General features: G+C 43.3%; 1 protein-coding gene across 2 annotated transcripts in view; it reads left to right on the top strand.

Moving 5' to 3' along the window:
• Positions 1-15,618, top strand: part of LOC131683317 (G1/S-specific cyclin-D2) — a 236,240-nt gene extending 220,622 nt beyond the window's left edge. For both annotated transcript variants that reach the window (XM_058965181.1, XM_058965192.1), the window contains 2 exons: positions 4,570-4,715; positions 13,654-15,618. In XM_058965181.1, coding sequence (XP_058821164.1) covers positions 4,570-4,715; positions 13,654-13,848 — 341 coding nt within the window. In that variant the 3' untranslated portion in view covers positions 13,849-15,618. The remainder of the gene's footprint in view (positions 1-4,569; positions 4,716-13,653) is intronic.
• Positions 15,619-26,602: the final 10,984 nt, after the last annotated feature.

Here is a 26,602-nt window from a genome sequence, read left to right as displayed (position 1 = left end):
CTATTAATTCTTTTGACAAATCTGCCGATTAAAGAATCATCTTCTGAAGTCTCCTTAGGATTTTTGTGAAAAATGTCTCAAGAATGCTCCATAGAATCTTCTGAAGATTTTTCTAATTCTTCTAATGAATCATAAGAAGAATTGAAAAATATTCAACATAGTTTGTTTTAAGAGACTTTTACTGAATCTTTTAATCCATTTATGAAATGAATGCAAATCCAATGATTTTGGCTTGCAATACTGTTTCTCTAACTGCTTACAATAGTTCACAAATACGGAGATTTTAATTTTCCTGAACTGCTTCAGTCACCGGATGCCAGACCGCCTCTAGGCTAATTTCATCTGAAGGAAGATACTGTGCTTTGCTATATTTTTCCTTACCAGAGAACAATTTAGGTAAAAACAATTTAGGTAAACCTCGACAGATTCTTCAGAACATTTTACAGAACATTTCGCAAAAAAAATCTGCAGAAGCTTCTTTAGATTTACCAGAAGAATTGTTCAGAAAATTTCTTAGCGGATCCTAAAAAAGGTTCATCTGGAGATTTTTCAGAAGATTCAGTGAAACTTTGTTCAGATATATCATGCCTATCTTAAGAATTATCAGAAGATTCTTTAGAAGATACGAAAAAATGCAGAAAATTCCTTAACAGATTTTTTGGAAGGTTCATTAGAAGATTGTAAAGAAAATTGTTCAGAAGATTCTACAGAAGACTCCTCGAAAGATTTCTTAGAAGATGCCTGAAAGATTTTGCAGAAAATTGTTGAGTCTTTTTAGAAATTTCTTATAGAAGATTTATCCAAATATCCAACATAAAATTCTTCATAAAATTGATGAGAACATATTTCAGAAGTTTCTTCGGACATTTTCCAAAAGATTTGTTAGAAGACTTAAACTTCATCATTAAAGGAATCATTAAAACATTCTTAATGCAAATTCCTCGACAGATTCTTCAGAAGATTTTACAGAACATTTAGCAGAAAAAAATCTTCAGAAAAATCTTCTTGTTATTGAGAACATTTCTTGACGGATTCTTCAAAAGGTTCATCAGAAGATTCAGTAAAAGTCTCTTCAGAAAAATGATGCCCATCTTAAAAGATTCCTTCAGAAGATGCAAAAAATTCCTCAACAGATTCTTCAAATGGTTCATTACAAGATTGTACTGAAAATTGTTCAGAACACTCTACAGAAGACTCCCCGAAAGATTCTGAACAAGATTCTGCAGAAAATTGTTCAGACGGTTTTTGGAGATTCTTGAGAAGTGACAGTGTGATTCTTTTTAGATTTTTTTATCGAAGATTTATCCAAATATCCTTCATTAAAATTCTTCTTAAGATTTTCAGAAGATTTTACAGAAGATTCCTCGGATATTTTTTTAAAATGATTATTCTTAAACTTCATCAATCTTAAGAACCACCAGAACATTCTTCAGCAAATTCCTCGGCAGATTCTTCAGAATTCTATACAGAATATTTCGCAGAAAAAGATCTTCAGAAGATTCTTCTTTGGATTTATCAGAAGAATTCTTCAGAAGAAAAATCTTCTGAAGAGTTCTTCTAATAAATCTAAAGGAGCGGATTCTTCAAAAAGTTCATCAGGAGATTTTTCAGAAGATTCAGTAAAAGTCTTCAGAAAAATTATGCTGAAGACTTTCCAATCCTTTTTTCCGAAGTTTGTTCTTAAGTTTCATCAGAAGATTCTTAAGAAGATTCTCTAACAAGTTCCTCTGAAAATTCAGTAAAAATCTCTCCATAGATTTTTCAAAACAAGTCAGATCGGATATTTCTTGGCAAATTTCGATACTTGTGACGGGCTTTGAAATGGAAAGTTAGAATATTCTTCCCAACAAAGGAAGTTAATGGTTATTTTTTTCATTACAGACTTCAACCATTTAGTCATTCGCCTGTGTCCAGGTTGTTGGCGGAATTCAGTCTTAACGTTATAGGTTTGCCATCCACCATGACGCAACCGAAACAACGTGACATTTTGATTCTTAATCCGGTATTGCACCATGTGAACATGTAGTCCCGAACGTTGTTTGGATTTTTTAGGTGCATCTCGGATAGATATGCACAGTTGGCGTTTGAATTCTGGGGTTCACTTAGAATCTTCTGGGTAATCTCCAGAAGAATCCTCTGAAAAATCTTTTGAGAATTCTGCTGCAGACTCTTGTAAAAAAACACATCCGATGAATCTTAACAAGAAATTTTTGAAAATTGTTTTGAAAAATCTATGGAGAGACTTTTACTGAATTTTCGGAGGAACCTCTCTAAGAGTCTTCTGAAGAATCTTCTAATGAATCTTAAGAAGAATCTTCGAAAGAATCTATTGGAAAATCTTCAGCACAATTTTTCTAAAGAGACTTTTACTGAATCTTTTAAAAAATCTTCTGCTGAACTTTTTGAAAAATCCGCTAGTTAATCTTAAGAAATAAGCGAACAATTTCGTGAAGAATTTATTGACAAACTCTCTTCATTAAATTTAAGAATCATCTTCTGAAAGGTCTCCTTAGGATTCTTGTTTAAAATGTCCGAAGAATCTTCTATAGAATCTTCTGAAGAATCTTCTAATGAATCTTAAGAACAGTCATCGGTAGTACCCATAGAAAAATTTTCTGCATAGTTTTTTAATTAACTTTTACTGAATCTTCCAATCAATTTATGAAATGAATGCAAATCCAATGATTTTCTCTTGCAATAATGTTTGTCTAACCGCTTACAATCTTTCACATATACGGAGAAAAAATATTTTCCTGAACAGTCACCGGATGCCAGACGGCCTCTAGGCGGATTTCATCTGAAGAAAGATACTGTTTATAATGTAGCCGTTTCTTATCGGGCTAGTTTTAACTATTAGTAAATGTTATGCCAACCCAACTCCAACTATACTGATTGGCCACATTCGCCACATTACTACGTTATGCGATTCCGCCTATCAGCTGGAATGTCACATTTTACTGATGAAATCATCTGCCTCGAGACATTCACAAAACGAACAACCACTCGCTTTCATTGGATTAACTCAAACCTTCCTACATAATATATCTAGGCTAACATCTGAAAAGGGCCTATCCGCATAACGTAAGCATTGAGAAAATTGCAAAAGAAGGCTTGGATTCATTATAATCCTATTTAGAAAATTGATACTATTTTACCCTTGGTAGAATCAATTTCAAATGTTTTCTGTGTTGAAATTACAACAAATTAAGAGAAATCAGCAAAACAAAAGTTTGTTTACAAATCTTATTAGCCCTATTCAAAAGTTGATACGGAATTATAATAATACAATAATCATTTATAATCATTTTAAAATAAGTGTATTGCTAGTTAGGCCCCTTTAAATCGGTTTGGCCCTTACATAATCAGTTAGGAAAACATGAAAATTCGATTTGTTTACATTTTGCAGTTCGGCCCTTTTCAAATGTTTAGCTAGTTATCAGGACCAAACCGGAGCGACATGTGATCGAAAGGAAGAGGGCCAATATTGACTTTGGCGAACCAAAACAGGAGAAGAAAAAACCACCATCACTGACCGAGAACCAGATGTTTATGATTTAGATAGTGCGCGACCAGAACACTGTTCACTCTTTTCGCGGCGATAATTTGGCAGGCCAATAATGGGGACCAACTCGATGCGATGGGACTTCCTAATTTATCTCACTTATGTGACAGCGACAAAAGGCAGAATGTGCAGGGCAGAGAAAGAGACAGAGAGAGCGTTTAGATTGTCTGCCTCCGATAGGCGAACGGGCGAAGGTCAATGGCATCGTTCGTAGTTTAAGGCTCAGAACTGTCAAATTCTTTTTTTTTTGTTTTAGAATCAGGACATTGACCGGGGAGAAAATCACGCAGCTAACTGACTGACTGACGAATGGATCCAAAGTGCAAAATGATCTCACATGAATTTGATGCAAATTTATTGCATTTTGATTTTGTGGCATTCCCGTGGTACTGGGTCGCCCACAGTTTCTTTGACAAGGGCCACGACTGACTCGTCTGCGGAAGGCGAACGAGTAAAAAAAGTGACGATAATGCACTAAAAGTGCATTCCTTCTTTGCTCAGCCTATATGCGTATCTGTATAGTAACAAGTTACGAGGGTGTCATTTCGACATCCGCTCCAGTAATTTGGATTTCATTCATTATTTCGCCCATCGGCTTTGTTTGTTTTTTATTTTTGATTTTTTTTTATGGCACATGGTACGCTTCATATGATACCACTTATGATTCACCCACAAAAATTCCTTCAACAGAGCAAATCAAGAGCGCGCGCAATTTTGCATCCGGAGACCGGATATGAATCCCTTCCTCTCTAGATGCGTGCGCTGCGCTTCTTTGTATGCGGAGTCGCGAGGAAGTCACCAAGCGACGAACTCTTGTTGTTTTTTTTTGGGATTTTTCTTCGTTTAGTTTCCAGCCGTTACGATTCGTTGCCAATCATTCTCAACCGTTCTGTGGGAGGGGGTTTTCTGAAAGTTTCGGCTCGCCGAAAACTGTCTCCTAATTAGTCTGTGACATGTGACTAATTTTTTCCTGTTGTTACTTATATTTTCTTCTTTTTTCATTTCAGAATGTTATTTTTCCAAATACACAGCCAGTACGGTGGCGGCATCCAGTATTGCGGCATCGCTGAGCGGACTTAAGTGGGACCTGCGCAGCGGCCAGTCGCTCAGTTATTTGGTGGACAGGTTCACCGACCTGACCGGGGTGGAACAGGTAGGCACTTTCGGAAACAGTTTAAATTTTAGTGTAGAACAAATTTGTATTTTGTCAAGGATAATAAACGATAAACGAGATTTATTTGAACAATCACACAGGGTGGTTGAAGATTGGTTCAAATGACTTAGAGACTCGAAAGCAGTAAAAACAAGAAACTTTGAAAGTATCTGGAATTATTATGCACGAAGTTCACAATTCTATAGAAGAATATTTTGAAAATGTTGCTGATTTATTTATTGTTTATCCCAAGAGCTTTGATAGACGTGTCAAACAATTATGTACTTCTAAAAAGGCTTTGGTGAAAATTTTGATAATGGGTTGAAGAAATCTTCTGCGGAACACTTACAATTATTTCAAGATTTTTCTAGAAAATCTTACAAAATATTCATGGGATAGCTATTCATGGATCTGTTTTTTTCTAAAATGTTAATTGTTTAGTATTCGTTGAACACAATTTTCTATTCCATTCCCTTTTTTCTACCTTCAAGAATGTTGGATTAAATCATTTTATGTATTAATATACGTCGTTGTCGCTAGAGCAGTTTTGGTTTTCACTGAATGTTTTTTATGCCTCTTGTATGTCGGAGTGACTCTAGTACGTTCGTCTTCTTTTTTGGTTACTTCTTCGCTAGGTTTACTGGATGTTGGTTTAGGGTTATCGAGGATTATTGTTTGACTGTGGTTTAGCGGTCGACGGCTGTTTCGTAGCGGGTACAATTTCTTTGGCAGTTTTGGCGTATAGTTTACCGTAGTGTGTCGTCTGGTTGCAGATCTGGCACGTCTGCCCAGGGTGTATATACAGCGTTCTTGGAATGTAGCTGACAGCTTAAGATGATTGACATTCGTAAGCCAAGTAACAAGGATTAGGTTGGTTCAACCGCATTCTTGTCGGGTGTGAGTCATTTCCATGAGAACAAGCTCCATTGGTTGGAAAATGACTGGGCAATGGGAAATATAGACCCGGTGGTTCGCAACGGTGGTCTTTAGCCTCTTGTTCAGCAACTCCTATCCCTACCTCCCAGCGGGTGCCAGCTGGGGTACGAGTAACCATAGGAAAGATCGGGTAGCCAACTCGTTGGGATTATGGCCGTATGCTGACAGGGAAGGGGGCCGTGTAGTGGCTGGCATACAATAGCGCTACGGATCTCCCGTTCCGGTGGTATGAGCCCACCAAACGGGATAATCCCAATTCCAAGGCGTGAAGCGACCCGTGCCGAGGGATCAGTGATCGGGGGGGTTGAAAGAGATGCTCGATCGTTAACGGAGCCTGTGGGGTACCTGGGCTCCCCCACAGTACGCGTCCCTTACCACGTTAATGCGGAGCTCTGGCATGGTGGACCTTTTTTCTCGCGCAACTCGTGGGAACTATTATGAGTAATGAAATTAAAAATAATAAAAATGAAAGCAAAGTAGGAGAGGAGGAAATGGCTACGGTTGTGAACCCCTTTGCCAAAGGGGGTTTGGCGAGGTCTCCTCCCAGAGGGAAGGACAGCGCAGCGACGGTGGCTGAAACCAGCAGCACCCGAGTCTCTTCAGTGGTGGTAGTGGATAGGCCTATCAACACGCTCGGCGTTCCACTACCCGCGATGCGGGTGGTAGTCAAGCAACTCGATAATATCATCAATTTTACAAGCGGAAAGCAGAACATCAGCAAGGAACTGAAACAGAACCTGCTGGTGCTCCGCCAGGCTGTTCGACTGGCAAGACAAGAACAGGACGCTTATATCAGGCGGCTGGCGGGAGGAGAAAAGTCCGATAAAGGCGCCCAAACTGAGGCCTTCACCTTCCTTGGAGGAGATACTATGGCTTAAGTGGCGATTTATTTCGCCTTGACGGCCAAGGAGGGCAAGATTGCGCTTAACCCGAAACGGACCAGGCAGTAACCAGGCGAAGGTGCGCGAAGCAAAGTCAAATGACGCGCAACCACAAAGGCCAAAAGTCGATAGAACGGTGCAGACCGGAGTGCAAAGGATCCCGAAGGGTGTCGACCCGAGAAGGTGACTTCTCGGCCCAAGAAGGCGAAAGGCACCAACCGGGCGTAAAGTGCCGGGCCACAAGTGGGTATCAGCCAGCCGGTGCCATCGGCATAAGGGTGCCAAAAACCCTGGCAGCTGGTCAGTAGGGCTAAGCGGAAGTCGAACGCACCTTCTCGACCCGCAAAGAAGGTCAAGGACAGAGGAGAGGCTCTGTTGGTGAAAACCGAAAAGGACAAGTATGCCGACGTCCTCAAATCGATGCGAGCGGCTGAAAACCTCTCGGCTCTAGGACAGGATGTGCGCAGTGTTAGACGTACCAAGATCGGCGAAATGATCTTGGTACTGAAACGAGGTGCGCAAACTAGTGGGACGGCGTACAAGAAGTTGGCCCAAGAGGTCCTGGGTGACGGCGGCGCTCAGGTGGGGTCGTTGGGTACGGAAGTGACCCTCCAGTGCAAGTAACTGGATGAGGTTACGAACGCAGATGACGTCGTCTCTGCCGTCATGAAGCAGTGTGGTGCAGAGATTGAGCGGACCTCTACGCCTAAGAGAGGGACTCTTTGGCACGCTGTAGTGAGGAGGGACACAAAGCGCAGAAATGCGATAGGGTACCAAAATGCCTTAAATATCTGAGCCAGTAAGAAACAAAACCGTAACCATGTTATGGGTGGGTCTTCGTGTTCCTTTCGGTGAGGCTAATAAGAAGAAGCCGTGCAAATAACACAGAACAACAAGAAATTTCGGATGAACAAAATTGGCACAGACGTACGCCACGGAAACGGACAAGAGACTGGAAGCTTGGGACATGGAGCTGCAGGTCGCTTAACTTTATCGGGAGCACTCGCACATTTGCCGATATTGTGAAAGACCGCAAGTTCGACATTGTAGCGCTGCAGGAGATGCGGGTCTTTCGCGGGAACCACACCATCTACCAGAGCTGCGGCAATACACACGAGCTGGGAACAGCTGGTGTGTATTGCCTGTCAGCGACAGAATGTGCAGGTTGAGGATCAAGGGCCGCTTCTTCAACATCAGCATAATTAACGTGCATAGTCCCCACCTCGGAAGTAGCGATGACGACAAGGACGAAGTCTATGCGCAGCTGAAGCGTGAATACGATCGCTGCCCAAGACATGATATCAAGATCGTCATCGGCGACCTTAACCCTCAGGTTGGCCAGGAGGTGGAATACATACCGGTAATTGGAAGATTCAGCGCCCACCAGCAGACGAACGAGAACGGCCTACGACTAATCGATTTCGCCACCTCCAAGAACATGGCCATAAGGAGCACCTTCTTCCAGCATCGTCTCCTGCATCGATACACCTGGAGATCACCGCAACAAACAGAGACGCAAACTGATCATGTTCTGATTGATGGACGGCACTTCTCGGACAACATCGACGTAAGGACCTATCGGGGCGCTAACATCGACTCGGACCACTATCTGGTGATGGTTAAACTGCGTCCATAACTATCCGTAAGTGTAAGATACCGGCGCCCGCCGCGGTATAACCTGGACCGATTGAGGGAAACCAACGTCGCGATAACGTACGCGCAGCATCTTGAAGCAGCGTTGCCACCCTAGGAGGAGCTCATCGATGCTCCCCTTGAGAACTGCTGGACCAGAACTAAAGCAGCCATAAGCAGCACGGTGGAGAGCGTCCTGGGATACGTACAGAGGAGTCGACGGAACGTTTGGTTCGATGGTGAGTGCCAAGAGATATTGGACGAGAAGAATGCAGCACGCGCAGCGATGTCGCTTGAAGCCACTCGTCAGAACGTGGAGTCATATCGACGGAAGCAAAAACAGCAGACTCGTCTTTTCAGGACAAAAAGCGAGGCATTCGATACTGTGCGTTAGTGACACTTGACGTGAAGAACGCATTCAACAGCGCAAGCTGGGATGCCATCGCGCTCTCGTTACACCGGCTTAGCCTACCGGTGGGTCTGTACCGGATCCTGGAAAGCTACTTCCAGAACCGCGTGCTGCTATACGAGGCCGATGCCGGTCAGAAAAGGGTTTCGATTACCGCCGGAGTCCCGCAGGGCTCGATCCTAGGCCCGGTGCTATGGAATCTCTTGTATGACGGGGTTCTGCGACTGAAGTTCCCTCTTGGGGTTAAGATCGTCGGCTTTGCCGACGACGTAACCTTGGAGGTCTATGGGGAGCCAATCCCTTAGGTAGAACTAACTGCAGAACACGCGATCAACACGGTGAAGGAATGGATGAGCGCGAGAAGCCTGGGGCTCGCTCAGCATAAGACGGAGGTAGTTATGAGGTAGTTATCTTCAACAACCGCAAGTCGGCACAACATGCAGTTATCCATGTGGGAGAAGTCGTGATCACCTCACAGCGGAGTCTGAAGTCTCTCGGAGTCATATAGACGACATGCAAGAGAGCGTCGACTGCTGTTGCGGCACTATCGAGGATGATGTCCAACAGTTCTAAGGTGCCCGGCAGTAGACGTAGGCTACTGGCAAGCGTTGCCGTATCTATCCTTAGGTACGGCGGGCCGTCCTGGGCAAGAGCACTGGGGGTAACCAGTTACCTTCAGACACTGGAGAGCACCTACCGCGTGATGTGCCTCAGAGTGATATCTGCCTACCGCACGGTATCACACGATGTATCCTGCGTGATAGCGAGCATGATGCCAATCGGACTGTTCATCCGGGAAGATGAGGAGAGTTTTGAGCTGGCAGATGGCAGCACGAGTGGGATAACTCCTCGAAAGGTAGGTGGACCTACCGGCTGATACCTAAAATATCGAGCTGGGTGGATAGACCCCATGGGGAAGTTCACTTCCATCTGACACAATTCCTGTCAGGCCATGGCTGCTTCCGACAGTACCTCCACAGGTTTGGGCACGCGGAGGCCCCCGTCTGCCCTGACTGCCCAGGTGTTGACGAAACTGCGAAGCACATACTGTTCGTATGTCCTCGTTTAGACATCGAAAGAAGATCAATGCTAGACGTCAGCGGCCGGGACACAACCCCTGATACCCTTATCCAGAGGATGTGTCAAGCGGTGGAGAAGTGGAACGCAGTCTCGACTGCTACCACTCAGATTGCCTGCAGGTTGCAGAGAATCTGGCGTGCCGAGCAGCAGACGACAAGCATGACTAACTTGTGATTGGTTAGTTAGAGCGGAAAGGGCTGAGCGCGGAGAAGTGAGCGAATGGTCTGCTCATACTGAGACAAGTGTGGCGCAGCGGGTGGCAACCGCGATAGCCAGGCCGAAGCACGGCGGAAGAGCGAGTGAATAGACGGACGTATAGACGGATGGATGGTCTGCCCATGCCGCGATAGGAGAGTCGTAGCGTAGCGTAGATTGCTCGTACCTATAGCTACCGATACCTCGTGGCGTGGCAAAGGAATGAAAGGTGAGCGTGAGTGCGAACATCAAGCAAGAGTGAGCGAGTACGTTAGGTACTGCCATTCCCCCAGAAGTAATGCCGGAAGGTAGTTCCTGGGGGAAAGATGGCGGAGCCCAATGGAGTTTAGTCGGTATGACCCCCTGATCAAGCCCGACACGCCAGTACACTTCCGTATGGTAGCTTGGCAACTACTAAGTACGTGCACTGGGAAAGAGCGTAATTGTATTCTCCATTGTAAAAAATGAATACAACTAGCATTAGTTCCGGGGGGATTAGGTCCATGAAATTCAGTTCTTCCTGTCCCTGCTTCCCCCTGTATGTATCTTTTTTCAAGAGGGGGATTCTTCAAAAGTACCATTGACTTGGCCGTGGAACTGTCGGATTATTACTGCAGCTCTTTCTCCAGCAAGCCTACCGACTAAACCTCAACCTCCTGTGTCTCCGTATCCTCTTCCTCCCGGGACCACCGTTGGATATTACTTCGAGAGAGGATTGTGCTCTTCCACCTCGTCTTTCCTAAAGCCCCTTGGTTCCTCAATAGCGCCGATGCGCTGTGTGGGGGTTTTATTTATTTTTTTTTGCTCTTCTGTTTTTTTATTATTAATAATGTTAATAATGTCCTTATTTTTTTGTTATTTTTTTATTATTTTTTTCAAATTTTTTATTCATTTTATTTATTTATTTTTTATTTTTATTTATCTTTATTTTTCTACCCGCGTAGAGCTTACAACGTTACCGGTCCACGTGAACCGATCCAGAGATACCGAAAACGTAGCTCGCATCTCTTCACTGCCACCCTTGCATGCTATTTAAACTGACGTGAAACTGCTTGGTGGTGTTGTTAACAAAATGTTCGCTGCGCTGGAATTCCGACAGAATCAATGTTACTGTCATTAACTCCTTGAGCCCGTTGGCCCCTCAGCATACGCGGAGTCCTTTGGCTCCCCTGTGTACGTTGAGTCAGCACGCTATCCAGCCCTTGCTTCGTAACCGCTCGACCCGAGGACCCGCCGTTAACGTCGGAACCCGTCGAAACGTGACCCGATTCGGAGATGCCTAAACTTGACTCGCATCCCTTCACAGCAACGCACGCAGGATTTTTAACCGACGTGAAACTACTTGTTGGTGTCGCTAATTTAGTGCTCATTTCTCGCTGCGTAGCCGGTCCATATACGACCGTCGCCGCGTTGGAACCCGTCGGGGTGTAAATCGATCTGGAGGAACCAGAAGACCAGGCTCGCGTCCCTTCACGACCGCACTCGCAGGGCTTATAACCGAGTGGAACCACACGTCCATATCTTGCTAGTTGGTGTTGCCAGCTTGCTCTTCTATTCGCCACTTTCTCTGAAGTTCCGACAGAATTAGTGTCACTACTCTGCTGACGGCATTCCATGTGCCTTGCTCTCGACACATCTCTGTCACAATATTCTCTACTTCGCGCTGCGTCAAATCTAGGACAGACGACAGGATTATATGCTCCGGTGTTTCCTCGACGTTTATGCACTCCGGACAAAAGGGTGACACAGCGTATCCCAACCGATGTAGGTACTCAAAACAACCACGACCAGACAGGAACTGCGTCAGATAGCAGATCACTTCACCATGACTCCTATTTATTCAGATCGACAGAACCGGTTTGAGTTTGTGAGTCCACCTTATCTGCCACCAGGATGATACCGAAAGGGATCATCCCAGCTATAACGCGGACTTCCTCTGATAAGATAGTCCTGTGCGCGCTCGCGACCGGCATGGCCTTGAGCCTGAACGCACTACTCAGCTTTACTCGATTCCGCTGTGTGTCCAGCGCCGCAACCCAGACTAGGTCTCCGTACCTCAGTATCGAGGATTATACGCTAGCCAGAAGACCCCTCTTCGGCATGATTCTCGTTTAAGCATTTATAGCTTTGTCCGCCTTCTCGCAAGCATAATCGACACGGGTGTTGAAGTTCAGTCGGTCGTCTATTATTACATTTCAGCGCCCGCTTCGAGACTACGACATGATCTCCAATAGCGATTTCTGCTGGTTGCATAACTTTGCAGTTGATGACCAATAGCACCTCCGTTTTGTGATGGGCTATCTGCAACTACACTCCTTGCATCCAGGTTCCAAACCTGTCGATCGGCTCCATCGCTAACATTTCCACCAATTCCGACGTCTCTCCCAGTACCGCTATTACGATGTCGTCCGCGAACTCAACGATCTCTACGCCCCTGAGCTGGACATCTGAAAGTAGATCGAAAGCGAAGCTATGCCCAAGGGGTTGGAGCTAGGTGCAGTTCTCGGGTATTGTTGTCGCGAGGTCTATAACTCGATATACGGAAAGACGAAGTTGTGGCTTGATTTGAGAGTATTAAAAATACTCTTAAATCTTAAATACCGAATTCTCAAACGAATATAGATATCAGACTAGCTCACAGTTTTAACAATACTCTCGCGGCCGGCTGCTTGGAGTTCAAATTGCTGTAGTTTAGGGAACAAATAAATCACTCTTAGTGGTTGTCCTTCAATCCAACTTCCTTATACCTATGGAAGTGTTGCTGAGTCGTTGGCCTTCCTTTAAGTAGGTAGCACATCAACATTTCCTATACTATCCTAAGTACCGGTGAAGATAGTATTACCTCAAACTTGTTTCAAATAGTTTCACCTCAAACTTGTAAAAAAGAGAAATGGGTCTTCATTTTTATTCCATTTGTTGTTTGAATTGTGGCAAGAAAATGAGATCGAGATCATAGTTACATGATAACTAAATCGATTGTCCACGGTGATTTCCAGAAATCCAAAAAAACACCATCCAAAATGCAACAAGTCGTTTCGGGACCATTCCGGGATTCAAGTTTATTTTTAAACCAAAGATCATACGATATCTTCTTCCTGTTTCTGCTCACCACACGCTATTTCGCTAACGAGTCTGTAAATTTCGCCACTACAGGACAGAGAGTGGCATCTTCCCATAGGTCCCTCTGGCGCGAAGGAAAGCCCATCTCACACATGTGGCGTATCATCGTCGGCTTTTTACCATATGAGAACTCTTCCAATTTGAATCCAACAAACGACAAAAAGTATGACATTCGTCTAACAAAGAGGACCCACTAAGGAAATCATCTGTTTCAACCAGGCAAGGTTTTTCATTCATAAAACAAACGGTGCTCTCGCACTGCCGCGGACCAATTCATTGAGTCCTGCGGAAATCAGCTTCTCACTCAGCTATCGGATCCCGTTTTGTGTTCGTTCTGTCAAATGAAACAAAAAATGTCCGTCTGAGACTGCTAACGATTCTTCCTGCCAAGGGGGTCTGTCTCCAGAGCGTTTTTGTGTTTGTTCATTGTCACTGGATTACCGCCTCTCGCGCAGCTTGTAAATTATAAATCAGAATTTTTATAAGGCCATGCTCCGTGCAACAGGTGGCCGACATATGAAGTTGAAAATTATTGCTCGCGAAAGTCGTCGGAAATGTGTGTCTGCAGTTATTTCTAGCTTTCCCAATGTTGAAAATTTTTCCAGCATTCCATTGAATTTTTAACTTTAATTTGTTGCAATGTGCGAATGAGCATAATAAAATATTATACCAATCTCTTTTTCAGGAGTACATCTACGAATGCATGGACAAAATGGAAGCCATCTTCCAGGAGCAGCGCCGCCGTTTGCCCCAGTCGGTGCACCTAGCCGCGGCAACGGCCACCATCGTGTCCCAGCAGCAACCCCACCTGCAGCAGCCCTGTGTAAATCTTAAAAGTAGTTCCACCACGCCGACGGATGTCCAAGACATCGATTTCTAACAATCGCCATCACGGGTAGATCACACCGCCGCATCCATTCACACACGCACACAGTCAGCAGCAGTATCAAAAATGGGATAGATGGAGTCTCCCGGTGGATTTCGCTACTCCGGCTTCTATTGGCTTCCTGCGGTGGGTGGGGTGGTTGAAGGTTGAAGCAGCAGCAGCAGCAGCAGCAGCAACAGTCCGGCACAGTAGCGCAAACGAAGCGATGCTAAAACAATTTTTGGTGCTATATTATAAATCAAATTACATTTAAGTTACACTCGAAGAAGCGGCAACACACCTGCAGGCGGCGGGTCGTCAGGCAGCAAACAAGTGCATGACAAGGATTTAATCACTTGAAGATATGGTGCGCGCTCTGCTGCTCACTTCGCCACTTGCCACCCTCCCACCATCAAAGATAAACAGCACGAGCACGTTTGAAAGGGGACGCAAAAGCGGAAAATCAAAATAGACCGTAACCGGCAACGAAAGGCTTGTGCGATCCAGGATACGGCTAAGCCACGCCATGCTAAGCAAGCGAACAGAGAAGTTTTATTTTTCCAAGAAATTTACGGAAATGCAATAAGCTTAATAGGACTTATACAGACATATATATTTTTGCGATATTGCGACGGATTTCTATTATCTTCCAAGCCAAGCTTTAGACGTAACTTATTAGCATGTAGGAAGAAAAACAAGTATCCCCACAAGCAGAAACTGATAATTCATTAACGCAAGATTTCCAGTGCTTCCAGTGAACGTGAACGTGAGTAACGTAGTGAAGGAAAGAGGTAAACAAACAGAAAGAAATTGCTGGAGAGTAGGTACATATCTGAATACTATTAGCTCTGTAAGTGCATTACTATTATAGTAGTTATTTTTTCCTCTCCTGTAAATATAGTACGTAGAAGAGAATAGGAAGAAGTATAAAGGTGCGGACACACGATGATAGTTTCTGCAATGTCAATCTAACCAGCTGGGTTTATTTTTTTAAGAGGGGGGTACACGGTGCCACATAAACAAAGATTTCCACAGATTTCGCGATATTTTTAAAATATTTTCACGCACCTAAACATTGGTGGCTAGTTACTATCATCGTGTTTTCTCGTCTAGATCAGACATCCCAATACAAAGAAAGATAAGGCCCATGCAAAGCATAGGTACAACAGTGCGCCGTAATAATTTAACACTACACTGAAAAACCAAGACGCGGCCGATTGAAGTATGGAATGGTACCGAGGTAAATCAATTAGCGGTTCATTGATGTGATGACGACGTACATGTTTGATCTGGTGATTACCATAAGGAAAGGCAATTTTTAAAAGTTTTAGCTATTATTACTATATTACTTCTGATGGACCGTAGTACGTTCATGTAATCTATGGGATCTACTGAGCTACGGTAATGGTGTTATGTGGGATGATTTTTTTTTCAAAAACTGAATCAGGTGTCTAAGTATGAATAGCGCTGTTTTCTCATAGATGGCGTTAGTGGGCGTATTAAGCTACCATGGCAATTTTGATCTGAGTGAGAACTAGCGTGACCTTCGTTTTTATCTTGGGGGTATCGCTCCATGCGGTATCCATTTTTCATTTCATGAAACCTTTTCTATGGCCCGAAAGTACACGGAAAAAGTTGGCTACTGAGTGTTACTGAACACTCAATTGTTCGATAGGTATTCTCTGTAAATTCGCATCTTTCTGCCATTCTTGGTTTCCAAAAGTGTGCTTCCATTTAAGGCAAAAAACTAGACTTGATGACCGAAGGAGAAATGTTCGTTGCATAAAATTGCGGACGTTGTGTATTGATAAAAGGTGTTACGGTCAAAAATTGGTAAAACAAGAATCAAACTTTTTATTAAAAAATCAAATTCAATTTATGTAGAATAAAGAAAAAATATTAGCTCAAGCTTCCTTTTTAGAGAATTCGAATTACCTGGCCTTTCGTTCGACACCTTCCATCAAGTTTAGCACAGTCTCCTTGGTCACTTTTTTCACCACAGAACGCCCCAGTTTGCCTTGAATTGCACCACACTGACAACTGTCTTCCTCGTCTTCTTGAGGTTCCACTAGACGATTGCCCAATATTATGTAGCTTGAGGAAAGGTAAACAAACGTCTTTCCAGGCACTTCTACACAAAAATGCCATAGTTCATGGTTCCGGTTGCGATGTAAATTTCGCTCTTCTAGCCGCACGAGCAGATGGCCTGCCACACGAGATATTTCTTTGCGAACTTCGATAGCTTAATGTGTTTGAAAACTTCGGCCACCCTTTCTCTTCTAGTCAACGTATAATATACCTGTCCAGAAAGATGTTGATAGTCTGTCTTGACATAGGTTTCGTCATCCGGCACCACGCAGTCAACTTTAGTGCCATCGTCACTTTTTGACGTCACCACCTTCAAAGTCGGCGGTCTGGTTCATTTCTTGGCTCGATGCACGGTTGTAGACGACACTCCCAGCCTGCTTAAGACATCTCAGACGGAGAGGTTGGGGTGATTCACTTGAAACAGCTGGCCATCCTTTCCGTCGTTTTGCAGCCTCTTTCTTTCGATTTACCCCCGATCCAATCTTCCAGTATATTTATGGGTCTCGAAAAATGGTAGATCGACAATATGTAAGTGAGGTCTCGGCTTACCGAAATGTCATGAACTGGAACGTTGCATGGTATTTCTCGGGTGCGTAAGGGACCTACGATATTCCACACACGACCAAACAACGTGCTCGATGTCTTGGTAACCTTTACCGCAATCGCAGATTATTCTCTGTAAGCCCAATACGAAAGAAATGAGCGTCCAACGTATACTGATTGGACATGAGCCTGGACATCACGCGAATAAAATCCCGTCTTACATCCAATTCCATGAACCATGCTTTCATCGATATTTTAGGGATAATGGCATGTATCAACCGCCCTTGGTCACCATTTTTACATGTGGTTTGGCAACTATTGAACGTTCTCGGACGAGACATTCTGAAAAATTCATTTATATATTAGTTTTCCAAATATTCCCCAAAATATACGAGGAGTGCTTATCTGAATTGCAGCTAATTCTGTGACGAGATTTAAGCGGAAGAATTAAGCTTGTAGCAGACAGAATTGTTGCAAATTATCGAAACCAGTGGACTCTTCGATACACAATCCATCAGCGAACAATACTTTCTCTCAGCCAACGTCTTTGTATTTATTTTCAAACATTTTTGGGATCTACCGTGAACGTTACGTTCACAACAAGTCGTCGTCAAGTTCGCACGCTTTCATCGTTCGATCCAGGTGCCGTGCGCGATATTTCATTTAGTTTTTTATTAATTCAGCTTTTCGTGTGTGTACATCAATCATAATGAGTTGCGAAATTTGCACTTTCGACACTTCCGCCGATACAGTTATGTGGACGTGTATAGGTTGCCCAAGAAAATTCCACGCCGCTTGCATTGGAGTGACTGTTCCGAGGGGATCACTGCGGAAGAAGGACAAGAGGGTAGACATCAACTCGTATCTATTACCGTGCTGTGAATCATGTCAAGAATTGATGCAGGCCAAGATTGAGTTCAAAGGGCTTATTGAACAACAACAACTTCTGGAATCACAACTGCAAGCCAATACGGAAGTAATGCACCGGCTCGCGTTTCAACTGGAGAAGCCTAACATAGTTCACGAAGCGATCGATGGCCTAGAAATTTTGCTTACAACAATAAAACAGGAATTGATAGCAATAAACAAAAACAGCAGTTTGACTGGAAGTGTTGTTGCCATTAAAAATCACATTACCTCGCTATTCGATACAGCAATGACGACAACGAAAAATAATGTCTATAGCACGCTGAAAACGGTAACGTCAGAGCTATCAGCTGAACTGCGCACCATGAATGATGAAATAAACCAGCTTAATCAACTGTCTCTGGACACAGCGGCTAGTATTACTATGACGTCAAACCCGACGCTGGGGATTGATATTCTTGACGAGCTTAAGTCTCTGTCAGCGAACATATCCACCAGTCAAAACTTCACAAATTCTGCGCTAACTATTGATATCCTCGACGAACTTAAGGCGCTTTCATCAAACATAACGGCAAGTCAAAACGCTACATCATCGCTTGATTCATGCCCCAGTCTGGAAGCCGAATTAAATAACGACAAAAATATCGATAACTCAGGTTGGCGCTTTTTGGGTACAAGGAAAGTATGGAAAGCAGACTGGAGCGATTACGATGCACGCAAATTAAGAAACCTGAACCACCAAAACAGGCCGAAAAGGCTAGAAGACGTAAAAAAAGATCGAGGCGAAATAATAATAATAACGTTAATGAAAAAAACAAAAGCACCACAAATTTTCCTCGACCTGATCAAGAGCAAGCAGCGCGCCACTCACGACAGCCAGTTAATAGTAACCATACGAGTAATACCAATCGCAGAATCACATTTAGGGCCGGCAACACCCACTATAACAAAAACCATACGAGTAGTCACTACAACAATAGTTTCCTGCCACCGGATAGAGTGCTTCTTGCGGCTGCAAAAGATCATTTCTCAGGACCCCCCACGAACTATAGGCCAACAATTCAGTTTCAAAGAGGACCGACATTGAATCCCTATCCAGTGGATGATTTACCACGGTCGACGATGCAAATGCACCCAACATCGGAGCGCTTGTCAACAGCTTTGTGTAAGGCGTGCCATTCTCAACATTCGTGTTTTCGACGACATTGACGCATTCCCTAGAAGAAGGAAATGACGAGGACACCGCAGTTTGCCAAGATTCGACGCCATTTGAACGACAACAAAAAGAGGTAATCTCGATTCCTCAAGTAGAGTCGTCAGTAGAAATTTTAATTTACTGTCAAAATTTTAATAGAATGAAAAGTGCATCGAAAATGAATGAAATTCACAAGAATATTTTAAGTAGCTCCTATACAATTATTTTGGCTACAGAAACTAGTTGGGACGAAAGTGTTAGAAGTGAAGAAGTTTTCGGGAACAGCTACAATGTGTTTAGAGCTGACCGAGACATTCATATGTCTGAAAAGAAGTCAGGAGGGGGAGTTTTAATAGCAATTACATCAAAATTTAATGCAGAAATCATTACTACAAGGAAATTTAAAGAATTTGAGCATGTGTGGGTTAAAACCCATCTGGCAGGTGAAACACATATATTTGTCTCTGTGTACTTCCCCCCAAATAATGCCCGCAAAGATACATTTGAAAAGTTTTTTCTTATTGCCGAAGACATTATAACCAAGCTCCCCCCAGAGGTAAAAGTTCATATTTATGGTGACTTCAATCAACGAAGCATTGACTTCTTTCCAGACACTGAAAATGAAAGCATTCTACTTCCAGTCGTTGGGGATAACGAAACTCTGCAGGCCATATTTGACAAAACTGCAAGTTTAGGACTTAACCAAATTAATCATGTTAGAAATCAGCAAAACTGTTATTTAGATTTATTATTCACAAACATTCTTGAAGACTTCTGTGTCACCGAATCATTAACTCCACTATGGAAAAATGAAGCGTTTCATACAGCAATAGAGTTTTCTGTATTTGTACATGATAACAAAAGACCCGATGACTGCGAGTACGAAGAGGCCTTTCAATTTCAATTGGCAAATTTTGACAACATAAAACAAAGACTAAGCAGTATAGATTGGCAAACGTTGTTTAGAAATGAAACAAGTATCGAAAATTCAGTAGACGTCTTTTACACAAAATTGTTTGATATAATAGTTGAACAAGTACCACTGAAAAAAATTAGGCGACAAGGCAACACAAAATATCCAGTTTGGTATAACGAGCAAATTAAAAATTTAAAAAATCGTAAACAAAAGGCCCACAAAAAGTATAAAAAAATCAGAAATGAAAGGAACTTATTTAACTATTTGGACATTTGCGATCAACTAAACCTATCCATTAAAATAGCATTTGAAGAGTATAACTCAAAAACCGAACTTCAAATAAAATCTTGCCCAAAAAATTTCTTTAATCATGTTAAAAATAATTTAAAATCGGAAAACTTCCCTTCAAAAATGAAACTTAAAGAAAATGTCGGTGTCAACGCGGAACAAATCTGCAATCTTTTCGCAACCTTCTTTCAAGACATCTATACCACATTTTCTGAAGAAGATCGTGATCGCGAATATTTCGGTTTCTTCCCAGAATTCACCACAGACATTGGCGTCAATCATGTCAGTGTGCAAGATATTATGGAGGCTCTAAACAAACTAGATGCCTCCAAAGGTTCTGGACCTGACGGGATCCCACCCGTATTTATGAAGAACTTAGCGTTGGAACTCACAGCTCCTCTGTTTTGGCTTTTTAACATGTCGCTTGAATCTGGCATTTTCCCCAATTTATGGAAAAGCTCGTACCTGGTACCCATTTTTAAAAGTGGCAAAAAATCTGACATATGTAACTACCGTGGAATTGCCATTATGTCATGTATGCCTAAACTCTTTGAAGCAATCGTTAACGAAAAACTATTCAATCAAATCAAAAACAGAATTACTAACATGCAGCATGGGTTCTTCAAAGGACGTTCAACTAATACAAATTTACTAGAATTCGTTAACTACTCATTGATTGCAATGGAGAATGGAAACTACACTGAAGCTCTTTACACGGACTTTAGCAAGGCATTTGATCGTATCGACATACCCTTGCTATTATTCAAACTGAAAAAATTAGGAATTGAATCAGGTCTTCTCAAATGGCTCGAATCATATTTAACTAACCGTCAACAAATAGTTAGATTTAAAGGGAAGAAATCGAATCCCATTCAAGTCACATCAGGAGTTCCTCAAGGCTCCCATCTAGGCCCTCTTTTGTTCATTTTATTCGTAGACGACATATCATACATTCTCAAAAACATAAAAGTTCTTATCTATGCCGACGACATGAAGCTCTTTTTAGAAATTAGGAACGAACAAGACATAAAGATATTACAGGAAGAAATACATATGTTTTACCTCTGGTGTAACAAAAGCCTTCTGCAACTAAACGTAAAAAAATGTAATGCAATAACTTTTAGTAGGAAACGAAATACACCTGACATTTCAATCACTCTAGGAAATCAAGTGGTACAAAAGTGCGAAAGAGTTAAAGATTTGGGAGTCATTCTAGATTCAAAATTAACATTCATTGACCATTACAACACAATCATCAATAGAGCAAATAACATGCTTGGATTTATAAAGCGTTTTAGTTACAATTTTAATGATCCATATACAATTAAAACATTATACATCTCGTATGTAAGGTCAATACTGGAATATTGTAGCATAGTTTGGTCACCTTTCTCAATCACACATGAAGAAAGAATAGAATCAGTACAAAGGCAATTTTTATTGTTTGCACTTCGCAAAATAGGTTGGACACGATTTCCTCTCCCATCTTATAAAGCTCGTTGTATGCTCATTAACATCCAAACACTAAAAGAGCGCCGAGAATATGCAATGGTTTCATTTCTAAACGATATAATTTCGTGTCGTATTGATTCAGTCGAACTTCTATCTAAACTTAATTTTTATATACCTTCCCGGCAGTTACGAATCCGAAATACATTTATAACAAACAATTATCGTACAAATTATGCCAAGTTTGGACCATTAAATCAGATGATGGCAACTTACAACAAGCACTGCGAAGCTATTGACTTAACAATGACAAAAAGCAAATTAAAAAAATATTTCAATTCTATTCGCTTATAAAGAACATCCTAAAGTAGTGCTATGTAAACCAGATAGTGTTTAGTTTAGTTATTAGTATTTTATGGTTTAAGTGTATACTATATTTTATCGTTGTAACAAAACGGTCTACTCTTGTTTGACGACAATAAATAAATTTACAAAAATTTACAGTTAGTGCTCCTAGATTCCACGAGTTTCTTCTTGAGTGGACGTGTCGAAGAGCATAGTGGAATTAGACGTAAGTTGTCTTAACGTGCATAAGTTGGTAAGGCCTTTGACGTAGAAATGTACAAAAGGAGATTTGAACATGATCCTGTGGACGAGCCATACAGCTTACTCGAGACGTTGTCGAGTCGCCGTTTGAGAAGCTCATATGTTTTTCTGGCAACAGCTTGTACAAAAAGTTGTTCAGAACTGGTGAATGGCCGCGTTGAGGAAGTTTATCCGAGGCAATCGTTCATCCCTTTGCCTTTGCGAAAGTCAAATAGAGTATCTCATAACAAGTCATTCGCCTCAACCTAATTATTACGACGCTTTAAAAAAAATTTATCCGTCAATTTCGGGATATAAGAAAGCGTTTCAATCGGCCGATACGAATTGTAGTCGGAGGATGGTTTTCCCGGTTTATGGATAGCAATCAATCTCATCCGACTCCAGTCACGTGGAACAATGTTCTGATCAAGAAAGCTAGTGAATAAATTCAACAAAGGTTGCAAGGTCAAGCAGATTATTTATAAGTATAAAAGTAACTCAAGCCCGAAAAAGGACCCCAAGCCCGAAAAAGACCCCAAGCCCGAAAAAGGATCCCAAGCCCAAAAAAGGACTCCAAGCCCGAAAAAGACCATAAACCCGATAAAGGACCACAAGACTACACTATGTATTCACGGACTGAAACATGAGGTCTCGCTCTAGCATATTGTATCCCATTACTTTGCCACGTGTGTCCCCGGGGCAATATGTTTAAAACTAATGGGCCTAGCATATGTAAGAGCGAGATAATAAATCATCAGTGTTAACAGCGGCATGCGACCTTTAGTAGTTATAATCTAGTAGTTAGTTAAGAGTTCCCCAACGAAGAAATGTCTCCCGAAACTGACACTAATTTGTTTGAGCCATTTAGCTCCCAGCTTCCTTTCTTTTTGCTCATTCGACACTGCTCTATGAGTTGAGCATAACTGAGCAGTGGGTCTTTTATGACTTTTTTATTTAAAAATAAAAATTAGCTTTCAAAATGCCTTTCCATCGGATCTTGCTGACGCAGCTTACTGCTGCATGTTGAGATCCTCTTCGTTGGTGGTGAAATATTAGATGCATTGTCTGCCGTAACTTGCTAGGAATCTGCTCTAGGTGCGTGAACAATGTTCGCTGAGTAAATGTAACATCTTCGAGTGATTTGCATTAGATGGTCAATGCCGTTGCGAAGACTTGGTCACGAAAGCCGTTGCGAAGACTTGGGAAGAAGTTTCTCCAAGTATCTTCCTTAATGGTATCCACTTCTCCGTATTTTGACATGTACTGTCTGATTATGGTGGCATTAGTATGCGGTGCCAAGCCATGTAGCTTTACCTCAATAGTGTCATTGTCTATACATGGCGGAATGCTGTGTAAAATGTCATTACATTCGACGACGTGTTCCAAGTTGTTCTGCGAACTAAATGATTCTGCTTGGATAATAATTTTGAATATAATCAGTGCCGCGTGACGTAGATGGTGGAATTGCATAGAATTAACTTTTGCTACGTTAAGCTTCATGTCCAACAATTGCTCTGCTTCGCGAACCGATGGTCTTACTGCACATTTCGAAAAATCAACAGCAACACAGTTTGACAGCATCGGAGTATAAAACTAGCTTTGCATTGTCACTCATTGTTTGTTCACGTTTCACGCACTAGGTAGAAGGAAAAAAAATTAGACGAAGCGGCACACGGGTAGATTTGATTACATGCCCTGCTATACTAGTAAGCGATTTTTGGCTTGTTAACAGAGTGAGATGCGACTGATGAACTTCCAGCTTTATTGAGATCTACTCGGATATTTCCCGACGTTGAAACTATCCTACTCCGACTGCGAGCTCCCCGGCAACGGGATTCCTCTCGGTGCTGATGTCAATGTTGCCAACCCAAATAGCTCCTCGCTTCGTCGCGATCTATTCAATTTAGTCCACGGCGGTGGACTTATCCTACTAAACGAGCCAGCCAGTAGATGCCGAAGTCTGTCCAGCGATTCCGGATGGATCGCAGCCCCCGGTTCATTGGCGTCCCAATGACCAGAAGTTGGCTGTTCGACTCGGTAGGGTGGCGAGGTCGGTCCGGCGATTCGGTGGAGGTTGGCGACCGACGAGCTGAATCCGGTGTTACTTCGCGTGATACTCAACTGGTCCCCGGTGGTGGTTCTAATCTACTCCGACGAAGAGTTTCCCGGTGACGGAATTTCCCCCGAACTCGATTTGTCGTTACACAGCGACGCTACCTCGTTGATCCCTTCGCCACTTCCTCTGTAGCTCGGAGAGTATAAGCGTCACAACTCTGTTGGCAGCGTCCCAGGTATGTTCGTCGTGGACCATCTTTTCTACGATATTGTCGACTGTCGCCGGGCATACCACTTCCGCTCACGCTCTTGCATGTTCACACACTCCGGGCAAAGGGGGGACGAAGCATGTTCAAACCGATGCAGGTACTTCCGGAAGCATCCGTGTCCGGACAAAAAACTACGTCGGATGGTACCACGCTTCCCATGCACCCCTGACACAGGATGAGTCGATGGATCCAGCTTCTTTTCTCGGCATTGTCCCTCTCTTGCTACCACTTAACTAACGAGTTCGCGCTGACCAGTCTCCCATCATTTCGTGTATTCCTCCGCTGGTGACATTTCACATCCTCAGCCAGAGTGATGCAGAAGGAGATCTTCCCGACAAAGACGCGTACTGCCTCCGACGATATCATTCTATATGGGCACGCGACACGAACAGCCATTAGACGAAACGTGCGCAACCTAGGTCAGAACGCAAAACATCAGTATTGAGGATGTCCTCACTGCCTTCTCACATACATGTCGACATGGTTGTTGTAATTTAACCGATCATCGACCATTACACCCAGGTGTTTCAGCACACGCATCGATGGGATTCAGTATCTTTCGTCCAGCTTATCACGACACGCTGGACACATCTTCGCTTCCTTCATATCATCATATCATATTCCGCAGTGTTGGACCGAGTATGGAGGCCGTGACCCTAATGGCCTCTGGCAATCGCATTCTGTGCAGCGCTACGGCGACTTGTGCTGTTGAACGCGTTCTTCACGGCGATCGTTACCACGACGCAGTAGCAATTACCCCTTCTCTTTTCGATGCTTTCTCCGCGCTCGCAATGACTGTGCGGATTGTCGCCACCATCGAGATCCCTTTCCGGAATCCGAACTGCCTTTGCGATAACCCGTTATTGCTTTCAGCGTACTTCGCCAGCTTGTTGAAGATGATCCTTTCCAGAATTTTACCAAGAATGTCCAGCAGGCATATAGACCGGGTACGATGCTGGATCTCTTGGAGGCTTTCCTTCATCTAGGTATTTCTGTAGCACTATCTTGAGCATATGTCCGGAAACGCCAAGATCGCGGTCTTCAGTGCCATGGTGGTGTGTGTTTTTTGTAGAGAGCAGAGAAAATTTCAGAAAACACTCTGAGCAGGAAAAAAATGGACAGAGCTTGAGCTTGTGCGACCACCCCTGGCTGCTACTCCGTTATCGATCTGGACTAGCTGAAGTTGCACAAGGAATCAGTAGATAATTATGCTTGGGAGTAGCGAAACATCTTTCATTGTGCAACTCCTGGTAATCCTAAAGTGTTTATTGATCCGGCCAAGCCCGAACGTAGATCGCGGAAAGAAAGGGAAGAAATGTTAGTCCGATACTTGCCTTTGCTAAAGGCCGTATATACTTTTGCGCACTCCACAAGTATCACGGAAGGAGAAGATAATTGTTAGTAAGTATAGAAGTTGGATTTTACATCTTCTTTACCGACGCCAGACAGGTGACTCCACTATCTGGACTAGATATCGACCCATCAACCCATGGGACTGGGGACCAACGGCTTTACTTCCCTTCCGAAGGAAGACGTGACCACAGATTTTTTCATCTAAGAAAAATCTCAACGACCTCGGCTGGGTTTGAACCCAGACCAACTGGAATGAGTGGCGATTACGCTTACCATTCAACCACCGGCGCCGTCCTTGAGCGGGAAAAAATGGAAAGAAACCAATAACTCAGGGAACGACTTTGGGCAGCAACCCGATTCCTTGCCCGGAACCTGACTCCTGACATTATATCGGGGAGGGTTTTTTATGTGCAATCTAATCCAACTACTTAGTAGTTAGCTTCTTCAGTAGGATTACAGAACCACTAGCACATTATCACCACCCACACAACGTGATAATTTCTATAGGGCGGTAGGAAAGCTAGCTATGGGTCGAGAATTAGTCCTCTCCCCCTACGAGGACAATCTGGACCGCAAACTCCAGATTGTCTAACTTACTGAGCCGTTCGGCTTCAGCACCGCAACTACCATTGGCTCGCATGTCGTGCCATTCAGCACCACTTCCGACTTGTTCGCGAACTACTCGGTCTAGTCCCCGACAATGGGCGTAGTCTCCAACTTCAACGAGAATCCCCGGTAAGAGAACTTCTCCTGAAATTGAGCAAACCAGCCAGGAGCCTAGGTCAGTTCAACCATTCCAATGGAGCAGGGCGTCCGATTCGCTGGTAGTCGCGGTCTACTCAGCCTAGTTCCCGGCGGTAAATCTAGCGTACGCTGACGGAGAGTTCCCCGGCGAGAGAAGTTGTCCTGATACCGATTCTTCTTTGGTTTCAGTCCGGCAATTCCGGGTTAAACGTGGTGTCCTGTTCGCTGGCACCCCGATATCCTCCGCGCTCGCGATTCGTTCAACCTGATCAGCCTGAACATCCTATTCAGCTTTTCGTGGTTCCGCTTGGTCTTCAGCGCCGCGCTCCAGGCAGGAACCCCACATCGGAGTATCGATGACGAAACACTAGATAGCAGATGTTTCGTGCTTCTTCTCAGCCGCCAACGTTTGCCATG

This window comes from Topomyia yanbarensis, chromosome 1 (genome assembly GCF_030247195.1).
Source record: "Topomyia yanbarensis strain Yona2022 chromosome 1, ASM3024719v1, whole genome shotgun sequence".
In the NCBI taxonomy this organism is placed as follows: domain Eukaryota; kingdom Metazoa; phylum Arthropoda; class Insecta; order Diptera; family Culicidae; genus Topomyia; species Topomyia yanbarensis.
The sequence above is the reverse complement of the archived record's forward strand: the minus strand, read 5'-3'. Positions and strand labels throughout refer to the sequence as shown.